The sequence below is a fragment of the Centroberyx affinis genome, unplaced genomic scaffold, assembly GCF_046629955.1.
Source record: "Centroberyx affinis isolate AG114_WGS23_722 - 3 ecotype Tasmania unplaced genomic scaffold, CSIRO-AGI_Caff_v1 ptg008697l_1, whole genome shotgun sequence".
Classification (NCBI taxonomy): Eukaryota; Metazoa; Chordata; class Actinopteri; order Beryciformes; family Berycidae; genus Centroberyx; species Centroberyx affinis.
In genome coordinates, this window is record NW_027284285.1 from 1 (window position 1) to 12500 (window position 12500).

The 12500-nt window shown below is 42.1% G+C and overlaps 1 protein-coding gene across 1 annotated transcript in view; it reads left to right on the top strand.

Moving 5' to 3' along the window:
- Window positions 1-4660: 4660 nt before the first annotated feature.
- LOC139640225 (semaphorin-4A-like) overlaps window positions 4661-12500 on the top strand; it is a 12631-nt gene continuing 4791 nt past the window's right edge. The window contains exons 1-3 of the mRNA XM_071514404.1: window positions 4661-4949; window positions 10217-10377; window positions 12262-12324. Coding sequence (XP_071370505.1) covers window positions 4868-4949; window positions 10217-10377; window positions 12262-12324 — 306 coding nt within the window. The 5' untranslated portion in view covers window positions 4661-4867. The remainder of the gene's footprint in view (window positions 4950-10216; window positions 10378-12261; window positions 12325-12500) is intronic.

Consider the following 12500-nt stretch of genomic DNA (forward strand, 5'->3'; position numbering starts at 1 on the left):
TATACCAAAGTGTGTGTGTGTGTGTGTGTGTGTGTATGTATACCAAAGTGTGTGTGTGTATGTATACCAAAGTGTGTGTGTGTGTATGTATGTATACCAAAGTGTGTGTATGTGTATGTATACCAAAGTGTGTGTATGTGTATGTATACCAAAGTGTGTGTGTGTGTGTGTATGTATACCAAAGTGTGTGCGTGTGCGTGTGTGTGTGTGTGTGTATGTGTGTGTATGTATACTATAGTGTGTGTGTGTGTATGTATGCCAAAGTGTGTTTGTGTGTATGTATACCAAAGTGTGTGTGTGTGTGTGTTTGTGTGTGTGTCTGTGTGTGTGTATGTATACCAAAGTGTGTGTGTGTGTGTGTGTGTGTGTGTGTGTGTGTATGTATACCAAAGTGTGTATGTGTGTGTGTGTGTATGTGTGTATGTATACCAAAGTGTGTGTGTGTGTGTTTGTGTGTGTGTGTGTGTGTGTATGTATACCAAAGTGTGTGTGTGTGTGTGTGTGTGTGTGTGTCAGCAGGATGTTTGGCCCACAGAGCAAACCGAGACAAAGACTCTCTTCTCTTTCTGGTTTCCTTTCAGAGAAACCAGTCTTCATTTAGAGAAACGTATCATCACATCATTTTATTTTCCGCGCATTTTATTTTAAATCTGCAGCTGTATCTCACCACAGAGTAGAAGATAATAATGTATTTATGTACTATATGTGTGTAAATGCTCCACAGTGACGTGTCCCAGCCTGCTGCACAGCATGATCTGATGTTACCTAGTTTCATTGTTACTCTTGGCGGTCAGGAGCTTTGCTCATGGGCACGTCGGCTGGGTCACTGTCAGTAACCAGGGGTTGAACCGACAGCCTTTTGACTACCAGTCACTGGTAACACTGTACAATAAGGGTCACTAAGTTAAGGTTAGTTAATGCTTAATAAGCATTAACTAACCCTTAATTAACAGTTAAGTAATGTGTCTGGTAATCATTTACTAATGGTGTTCATGTTAACTAAGGTTTTAATTTATACATTATTTAATAGTCATCTTTATAAACTATTAAATAATGTATAAATTAATACCTTAGTTAACATGAACACCATTAGGAAATTACACATTAGTTAACTGTTAATTAAGGGTTAGTTAATAGGATTAGTCATCTCAAACATCTCTAAAACTTCCATCTCTCTGACTGGATTTATTTAGATTTATTTGGTGATGGTAGAGATCCGGTAAAGTCACAAAGAACCTGCGTGTCAGTGGAGTCTGACTGCATGTCAGATTGAAACAGGATGTTGGCCGGTGTAGTGCGGGCGGGTACAGTAAAGGGGGGGGGGGGGGTGAAAGCAGGGTTTTCACCTCCGCACCTTGCTGACAGTCACTTTGAAAGTTATGATGTTGTAGGTTTTATATGATGCTACTACTACTGGGATTTTGATATGAAAATATAATAAATAAATATATAAAGATAAATAAAAATGTTAAGTTTTTGGCATTTTTTGTTATATAGGTGTACGTTATGATAAGAAGGTGAAAGAATAATTTTTCATTTAAAGGTGATTTTAAAGCTGCACAAGGGAACTTTGGCAGTGAGCGATAACTAAATCTGAAAGTGCAGTGAGGTCAGTAAACTGTAAAATGTCTTCTTCTTCTTTACTGTTCACCTTAAATCAGGCAAACTAGTGAAATAAAAGGAGCAACTATTGACAAAGAAAATGACAAAGTAAATCTTTTTGCAGATGACCTTGTTTTATATATAGGAAACGTCTTCATCATTTCCTCCATTTTTTTTTTAATTTGAGGAATATTCAAAGCTGTCTGGTTCAGCATCAGTAAAGTGACGGGACGCTGCACTCTGCTGCACACACACTTCCTGGTTTAGACTGAGAAGACAGGTAGGAAGGCAGGTTTACAGGAAAATCTGGACCAGAGCCGCTTCAATGAGAAATATCAGTCTGGAGGATGTGACTGTACAGACTCGCTGTCAGAGGCGGAGCGGACGAGGACACGCCGACCTCGTCTTCTCCGCCTCCCCAATCGATTGATCAACAAGCCTCAAACAAGACCGCCCAACATCTGATGACCGACCAGGCTTGATGGAGATTCCCATCAGGCCACGCCTCCCTGCCTGTCTGACCAGCCTCCATCCAGACCATGAAGGTTTAACAGTCTGCAGGTTTCATTCCAACCAAACACTACAGCAGCTGATCAACTCAACTAGTTAACACTCCTGCAGCCAGGAGGAGCAGCTGCTTAGTCAAAGAAGAAACTCAGTCCTGAAGTCAAGAGCGGTCAGTAAGTCACTGAGATAAAATGTTACAGCATATATACTTTGCCTGATATCAGACAGAACTGTCAACTGGTTCCACTCCATCTCCATCTTCAGTCTGACATTGCCTCCACTCTAACCGATTTCCATGGGGGAGGGGGATTCGATTTTCCCAAACCAATCACTGGAGACCGACGTATCCGCCTGAATCTAACGTCATTTTAAGTCGACGCTGATGCGAAAAAAACCTCTCCCCTTTGAATAAATGCCTTCAAAGCAGAGTGCTGTTCGGAAAGTAATTGGTACTTTTAATGGATTCAGAACAGCCTGGATAGCAGCGTCTATCTTGTCTATAGCGTCTCCATTGTTGTTGTTACTCCTCCTTGGTTCCGGCGCACAGCTTGACAACAGCTTGACGACGGCGTTAGTCCCGCCCCCCTGGCTCTGATTGGTTAATCGTTAGTCCCCCCCGGGGCTCATTGGACCGATCGTTTTTCAACCGAGAAACCTCTGTTTCATGTCACGATGCCAGACCAGAATCAGTCAACTGGTGGAGTGAGTGGAGTCAAAGCTCTGGACCAAGGCAACATATATACTGCTCTCATGAATATTCATTTGTCAGGGCTAAGCAACACATTTCATTGGTTAGTATTCAAAGATGAGTTATAAATGATCTACAGCTCAAGTCTCATGATTCGGTCAAACTAAAAACCAGTCTGTTAGCTGCCATGTATCAGAGAAGAAGTCGTAAAACTCAGTCAGGACTTCTCATTGCTTCTATAGCAGCATGAATGATGACTGATCCATTTGGGCCAATCAGGAGCCAGCCTGCCTCCTCCTGACCTGTAACAGCAGCGCCCCCCTTGGGCCGCTCAGTGTTTGAAGATGCTGAAACACAGCGGTGAGATGCATCATGGCCAGCGGTGTCTGAGGAAACGCAACAAACAAGTAAACAAACGTTGTAGCGCCACCCACAGGCCAATCAGTGTGATTTTGAAGACGCCAGAGTGGAGCGGCGAGACGCATCACGCCCTGAACGTTCATCAGAATCCGATCAGCGGCGACAGACGGATTGTGACGATCCAGAGCCCCTCCCCCGATGAGCTGCTCTAGTGATTGGTTGGAATAAAAACCGGGGGCGGAGCTTGCCTATCATTATAAATTACGGTTCAAATTCACAACTATTAGCCCATGCTGCAGAAAATGCAGCGCTGTGAGCTGCCAGAAACACAACATGAGAGTTCAGGTGAATTTCATCATGTCACAACCAAGGTTATTATCATTAACGAAAACTAATGAAATAACAAAAACTAGGTGTGAAAAAACATTTTCGTTAACTGAAATAAAAATAAAAACGAGGCTTTACAAAGAAACGATAACTAACTTTCGTCTTTGTCAATTTATTTCATACATAAGCCGAGTATTTTGAATTTTTGAATCTCGCCCCTAACAAAAAAGACTAAAACTAACACTGAAACTAATAAAAACCAAACTAAAACTAAGCATTTTCAAAAAATAAAAACTAAACTAGCAAACCCGCTTTAAAAACAAATTAAAACTAAACTGAAATTGAAAACAAAAAGTCAGAACGAAATAAAAATAAAAACTAATGAAAAACGCAAAACCATAATAAATGAAGTATCACATTAGTTCATGCAGGACACGACGAGTCCGGCTGTAATCAGCTGACAGCCTGCTGGTCGAGTCAGCATTTCTAATCAGTCATACACCAACCACAGCCCATTGTCACATCAAGGCGGGCCATTTAACTATGACTCCCTTCTGACTGATCCACCAACGCTGCTGCTGTCAAAGCTTTGCCTCCACCACCCCAGCCTCCACCTTTCTAGTTAAGAGTCTTAACCTGGCTCAAAGGTTAAAATTCAATGTATAATTTAATGGTTAATGTATTCAGTGTCTTGCTTTGGGCCCACTCTTCTACACCCTGGGGGGGTTTTCTGCATTGCGCTTCCTGTTTTGGCTTAGCATGCTGCTTGGCTAATCCAGGCAGCAGCTAAAGAGCGGAGCCATCAGCGCCAAGCATAACTGTATTTCCATTTGTTGCAGTAAATGGTTAAATCTATAACGAGAGTGTTCCTGACTGAACCTTGGTCACAACATCCAACTTCAAAGATGGATGTTCAAAGACTGAATTAGTTGATGATGCTTATTGACCTTCTGAGTCATTTCTACCGGTTTCATTTCTATGGGAGTGATGGGAGTGGTGGGTGCAGCAGCCGCAGCACTGGCTGATGGAGGAGGAGAACCAACTGGTCTGGAGACTAAAAGGTTGTGGGTTGGGAAATGACTTGACCCCCCCCCTCTCTCCACCGCAGCTTGTGAAGAGGAAGTAGCTGGTGAGTCTTCCTGACTGTCGCATGCAGCCTCTCTTTCTCACCACACTTCACTCTGTCAGTCCGTACAAGATGCGACTGAGGAAGCTTCTGTAGGAGGCAAACTCTGCTCTTCATATCTATCCATCCATCTATCCACCTGTCTGTCTGTCTGACTGTCTGTCTGTCTGTCTGACTGTCTGTCTGACCTCGTTCCACCTCGTCTGTCTGTCTCACCTCGTTCCACCTGGTCTGGTCTGGTCTGGTCTCGACTCGTCATGCCTGGGTTGGTGCTGCTCCTGCTCGGCCTGCTCGGCTCCTCCGGCTCTCTGCCTCCTCCACGGATCTCCTTCCCCCTCAGTAAGTCCTCTGGATATGAATTCAATAATAATAATAATAATAATAATAATAATAATAATGTTAGATGTTGAAAGTTGAAAACTGAGAAGGATTTAAATCTCCTCAGAGAATAAAATGTGTTTCACATTGGAAATACTGTAACTTCATTATGAACAATGGCACTTTTATTATTATTATTAGTAGTAGTTTTGCTTTGCTATTTATTTGGTTATTTAAATATCACAAATTAGATATGATGTATTACAGTGAGTCTCAACCTTTTTCATATCAAGGACCCTAATTTAGTCCACATTAGGGCCACAGACCCCCATTTGATGAGATTTTGTCTCTCGGACCCAAATCTGAGAATATTTTTATTGTCAGATATGATTTTATCCAGAACTCCATGACTGTCTGTATTGTAGGTAGAGCGATAACAGAGAAACTATGATCAGAACAGTCATTCTTCTACATTCTCAAACTGTGTTAACTTCCTGTAAATGAAATAATGGTGAAGTTTAACAATTCATCAATTTGCTGGGGACCCCCTGGAACCCCCTCAAGGACCCCTGGTGGTCCCCGGACCCCACGTTGAGAACCACTGATCTAATAGTCTTAGATAATTTATAAATGACTACTAAACTTATTATCATTTAAATATTATAAATTAGATACTTATATAAGGTCATTTATCATTAGTAGTAGTATGTATTTAGTCATTTAAATATCACAAATTAGACAATGTAATATATATTTTTAGATAATTTATATATTATTGATAAATGTATTGTTATTAGACTCCCCCTGCTGCGATAGACCTGTTGTGCCAGTTGTGGACACTTATAATTAACCCCACCTGTGTCTATTGATTGTGAAATTGCCAATACACACGCTGAAGAAGGGCTTCCTGCCCGAAACGTCCGTGTGGCAAATAAAAAGTCAGTTTGGAACGCTGTCCAAGTTTCTTTTTCATTATCTACTTTAAGGATCCAGCACCCAGTTGTCATTGTATTATTGTGAGTTGAGCGCGTTGTATCTTATTTATTATTTGCTATTATCATTTAAATATAAACTAGATACTTCACTAATATATATTGATTATCATAATCATTATTATTACTTGTAGTAGCAGTAATAGATAAGATAAGATAAGATAAGATAAGATAGACTTTATTGTCCTGAAGGAAATTTGTCTTGGACACACACAGTATCTGCTGTTAAAATACAAATAACAGTAGTGCATACATACGATACACAGGCTGTCACCTATACACATGCACACTATGGCTGAACGATTAATCAAAATTTTATGGAAATCGTAATATGGCCTAATGCAATTTTCAAATTGCAGGAGGTGCAATATTTGTTAAAGGTGAAATGTGTCAAAATATCATTTTAAAGTAAATATTGTGGTGCTGCAGAGATGTCCTGGCCTACACATCATATTCTACAGACTGAAGAAAACATCTTTGTTTGGTACAGATCCCCGCAAAAATCACACCATAATCATTTTAATACGTTTTTCAATGAAAATGAGAATAATGATGTAAAAATTATCATTCCCTCTAATATCACAAATCATATCGCAATTGCAATATCAGTCAAAATAATCGCAATTAGATATTTTTTCAAAATCGTTCAGCCCTACTGCACACACAGTACAATAGCAGTAGTATCATACTTACCCAACACTGTAAATGTGTTAATGTCCGGTCAGTCTGTGCCAACGTGTCTTTCCGTCCTGAACGTTGTGACTCAGCGTTGAGAAACAGATCACATGATCACATGCTGCAGCTTCACATTCAGACTGAAGCATGGAGTGTAGAAATGTGACTGATACTCTTTCATTCTCAAAACAAAACTCTCTCCACATCCCATAATATGCAGAACACAAACTGAAGTCAGCGTCAAGCCTGCAACTGGCTGATTGGACGAAAATTAGATTTTTATTATTTTATTATGTATTATTATTGTTTCATAATGCGAGGGAAAAAATGAAATCTGAATCATTTTGAACAAAAATACAAAACCTTAATAAACTACCATCCTTATGACTGTGGATAGTTTAGTCTGCATCAAATGTTCCTCCAGTAAATTTAGACTCTTTAGTAAGTTCAGACTCCATTGACAGTGAATGGGAGAGCGGCTCCATCAGCAGACTGAATGACGTCCAGCAGGCTGATGGACTCGAGTGTTTCTGACGTCTCGGACTTGGCGTCTTGATTTGGACTCGGACTCGTCTCGGTCTCAGCTGCTATCGGATGATGACTCGACTTTTTCCCTCTGAATGTTTTTGTTTTTTCGTTTTTCTCTGCCTCGGTTTATTTTCTCTGCAGCGCTCCAGCTGAAGGGATTTCACCTGTAGAAACCTGCGTGTGTGAAGCTCCTCCAACTTTGACGTATTGATTAGTTGGATGTTGAAGCTCCTGCAGATTTACCTGATCTCAGACTGAACTGTCAACTCCTTCCACTCCATCTCCATCCGCCTGAATCTAACGTCATTTTAAGTCAACGCTGATGCGTAGCCATGACGACACCAGAGACGGTTCAGAAAGTATAGAGGATCTTTGACACGGAGCCAAGTAAAAACAAAGTACGACGACTTTTTATGGATTCAGAACAGCCTGGATAGCAGCGTCCATCTTGTCTACAGCGTCTCCATTGTTGTTATTACTCCTCCTTGGTTCCGGCACACAGCTTGACAACAGCTTGACGACGGCGTTAGTCCCGCCCCCGTGGCTCTGATTGGCTAATCGTTAGTCCCCCCCGGGGCTCATTGGACCGATCGTTTTTCAACCAAGAGAAACCGCTGTTTCATGTCAGGATGCCAGACCAGAATCAGTCAACTGGTGGAGTGGGCGGAGTCAAAGGTCTGGACCCAGGCAACAAAACACCACTGCTGTAAAAAAGTTTGCTGCGTTGACGCTTTTTATCAAAAACAAAATATATGATGAAGTTTTCCATGTAGAGGAAACACCAGCCGAGTCGTATTCTGTCTCGATCCAATCTGCAGTCGGAGGTTTCGTTCTTCACATGACGCCTTTATGTAAATTCTCCATACAGGTGAGAGAGAACACGACTGTATTTGACCACTAGGGGGCAGTGATGGGGTCGTTACTCAAAAAAAGTAATGTATTACATATTACGCGCTACTTTAAAAAAAAAGTAATGCATTACTTTAGTTATTTACTCCCTGTAGAAAGTAATTCGTTACACTACTCGTTACATTACTTTTGCGTTACTCCGCAACATCACCTGAGATGCATTGTCACGTAATTACCAGTTAACAATAAAACGTTAAACCTTACATATGCCCACATGTCAGCACAAATCCCTGTCCTAATAAGGAGGACATACACAAGATGGTGAAAACCAGCTGAAAGAACACGAGAACAAGACTCACCTGCCCAGCAGAACCAAGGCGGCACTGGCAGCAGGCTGTAACTGCCTCAAAATAAAACTATATCAATATATAAAACAATATAAAAGAGGTTGGCCTTCCTAACACCGCCTAGTACAAATATTAATTGCCTCAAAATAATATATCAATAAATAAAATAATATAAGAGACTGGCCTTCCTAACACCATTAGATGATGACAGACCTAAAAGGAAACAAACACGTTTAAATGGAAGATGAACTGCATTTAACAGCCAAACTCACTCAAACAAACTCGAGTCCTCGCTCACTAAACCATGGCTTTATAGCAGACTAGTCCAGCTTATCTGACATATTTATCACTAAAGCACAGGGGTTACAGGGGTTACACCTCATGAGGAGGAGTCTCTTCCTCCTCAGACTCAGCAGCCTGTTAACGCAAGTAAAGACACAACTGTTTGATTAGTAACTGTAATGTGATTACTGAAATTAGGAACCACAACGCGTTACATCACTGCGTTACAGACAAATGTAATGTGATTACAGTAATGTGTTACTTTGTGTTACCCCAACACTGTTTCTGAGTGGCAGCTCTGTGTGACCCAGACAGCGAGCGGGGGGGAATGTTCATGAAAGCCTCCATCGTACAGCATGTGCGTGTTTTTTAAACTTTTCTTTAATCTAATTCTGATAGCTAGAATTCATAATTTACATACTGGACTCAAAAACAGAGAAAGTGAGTGCAGGTTCAGACTTGAGCGTGTCAGCTGGTTCAGACTGAACCACATCCTCTGAAACCCTGAAGCCAGACGCCTCAGCCTCAGAAACAGGAAGTGAGTGCGGAGGATTTATTTAAGTAGCTGCTTTAGTCAAAGCTCACAGGCCGGCCTCCTGCTTCAGGTCATACTGCAGTGAGATTTAGACTTCGCTCGCCACAACACACCTTCACACACTGTGAGCCGGCCTGCTCCATGTGAGAAACCACACAGCACTAACCCCCCGTCTCCACCGAGGTCCTCTGTTTTATCGAGCAACACTCAACAGATGCATGATGGGAAACTCCAGGCGGGGCTCCTGCTGTCTGAAGTATCGGGCTCTTTTACTGAAACTCTGAATATTTACAAAGCTGCAGCTTTTCTCCTCCAGACAGGAAGTCTTTCTTTTCTTCTTCTTTCCTCTGTTGTTGTTGCTGCTGTGACTTCCTGCTCTGCAGCTGCCAGCCTCACAGACACACCGGCTCACCGCTGGCCCCGCCCACAAGACACGCCCACTGGCCCCTCCCACAAGACACGCCCACTGCCCCCCACCCACAAGACACGCCCACTGGCCCCCACCCACAAGACACGCCCACTGGCCCCCACCCACAAGACACGCCCACTGCCCCCCACCCACAAGACACGCCCACTGGCCCCCACCCACAAGACACGCCCACTGCCCCCCACACACAAGACACGCCCACTGGCCCCCACCCACAAGACACGCCCACTGGCCCCGCCCACAAGACATGATGACAAAACTGATATGATATGATGCAGTCTGATTGATTACATATTTGTTGTAGAATTGATCAATACTACCAATATCTATCTATCTATCTATCTATCTTTCTTCCTGGGCTTCAGTGGAGAGTTTCAGTATCCCATCCCATGATTCCCAGTGAACTCTAGATGTCGTTTCAGCGTCTCGTCTCACAGAGTCCAGGAAAGGCGTTGGGAAACACGAAATACCTGGAACTTCTTGGCATGAAAATGGTCAAATTTATAGATATTGAATATCGATACAAAATATCAGCTATTGACAGCTTCAATACAGCTTCAGTACAGGTATCGGCCTTGAAAAACCCAAATCGTTTGAATCCTAGTCCATACTGAGTCGTGTGTGTGTGTGTGTGTGTGTGTGTGTGTGTGTAGACTCGACAGACAGGCCTCTGGTCCACTTCAGCCCCCCCGGCGTCCACAACACCACCACCCTGTTGCTAAGCGACGACGGCTCCATCCTGTACGTCGGGGCGCGGGACGCCGTCCTCTCACTGGACGTCAGCAACCGTGATGTCATCAGCCTGAAGAACAAGGTCGGGCAGAGTCACTCCCATGATGCTTTGCAGAACTTGGACTTGCATCGTGTGTTCATGTGCCGGTGGGAAAGTCCGACATGTGGGACTTCCAGTCTGCTGCTAAACAGCGTTGTGTTCATGTGCTGTTTTGTCAGAAAATCAAACCTGGAAGACAAACAAACAAACAAACAAACAAACAACAAATAAACATGGCCGTCCTGCAGCTTTTTGTTAGTTTGGCCCTTTGGTCTCCTGACCCAAAATGTGACGAGAGGATTGACACCAAAATCCTCTCTGAGTCTCTGTTCGCTCTGTCTGCTGCGCATGCTAACATGCTAACATGCTAACATGCTAACATGCTAATGCTTTAGCATACGGGATGTTAAAGGATAGGCTGGTGTTTTTTAATGCATTTCTCTTCGTCAACAAATCCTATGAAAATAACAACATCAACAATGCGTTTGCTCTCCTCCCGTTACTTTCTGACTTCCTACATTCCGTTTTCAGCCGTTAACCCTTTAATCGTTTTTTAATACAATGCAGTTCTATGGCTGCTGGGACATGGCTGCACTGGGACCAGGATACATGGACCAGACTTGTTGGCAAAACAAATTCATTGCTGATGTTGTTATTTTCATAGGATTTGTTGACGGTAAACAATGCATTAAAAACACCAGCCTTATCCTTTAATGACTAACATTATCTAAAGTATGAAGATAAACCTTTTAGTAATCCAAAGTTGTTCTTGGCTTTTATTCTTCTGAAAACAGGAAATCTGCTGCGGTTGAAAGTTTATTCTTTCTGTCAAATTTTAGACTCGTCATTAAAATGCAGGAAGCATCAGAGCTGCTGCAGTTCTCATTTTCTCACTTTCAGGATAATGTCGCCTACAGTTACTCAACATTCAGCATGCTAACGCTTTAGCACACAGCATGTATGCTAAAGTGTTAGCAGCAGACAGAGCGATCTACTGCAGACACACAGATTATTTTGGTGTCAATCCTCTCATCACACTGGGAAAGGAGATCATGGACCAGACTAATAACAGTTAGTCTGCTGATTACAAAATACAAACCTGCTGCTCACCAGCTTCCAGCTTCCTAACACTCCTCTGCAGTGGTGGAAGAAGTACTCTGATCCTTTACTTCAGTAAAAGTACCAATACAGCAATGTAAAAATACTCCATTACAAGTAAAAGTCCTGCATGAAAAATCCTACTTAAGTAAAAGTACATAAGTATTAGCAGCAAAATGTAGTTAAAGTATTAAAGTAAAAGTAGTGGTTTGGTCCCTCTGACTGATATTTTATTATATATGACATCATTAGATTATTAATACTGAAGCATCAGTGTGTAAGCAGCATGTTACTGTTGTAGCTGCTGGAGGTGGAGCTAGTTTGAACTACTTTATATACAGTTAGCTAGTTTAGTCCAGTGGTTCCCAACCTAGGGGTCGGGCCCCTCCAAAGGGTCACCAGATAAATCTGAGGGGTCGTGAGATGATTAATGGGAGAGGAAAGAAGAAAAAACAAAGTACTGATACACAAATCTATTTTCAGTTTTTGGACTTTTTCTCTAATCTTTGATTTTTGCTGAAATATTGGATCATTTGAACATTTATTGAAATGAAACCATGTGAGGTTTAGAGGGAAAAATCACTATTTGGTGGAGCTGTTAACAACTCATAGACATCTGAGATGTGACCCGACTACACACTGCTTTCTGTAAGACGTCAAAAGCCAAAAAGGTTGGAAACCACTGGTAAAATATCTCAAAATTGGACTTAAGTACAGTACTTGAGTAAATGTACTTAGTTACTTTCCACCTCTGCCTCTGAGTGCAGAGTGTTCAGTGTCTCTCTTCACGCTCTCTTAACGTTTCAGTCTGTCTGCTCTCTCCTCCAGCTGGACTGGAGTCCGTCTGACGGAGAACTGCAGGAGTGTGAATATAAAGGCAAAGATAAAACGGTAAGAAACTCCACACCTCCACCCAGAGAGAACAAAAACTGTATAATTCCAGTTTTGGAGATTTTCATGTTTTCATTTCTGTTAAAGGTTATCTCTGTCTGTCTGTCTGTCTGTCTGTCTGTCTGTCTGTCTAACTCTCTGTCTGTCTGTCTGTCTGTCTAACTCTCTGTCTGTCT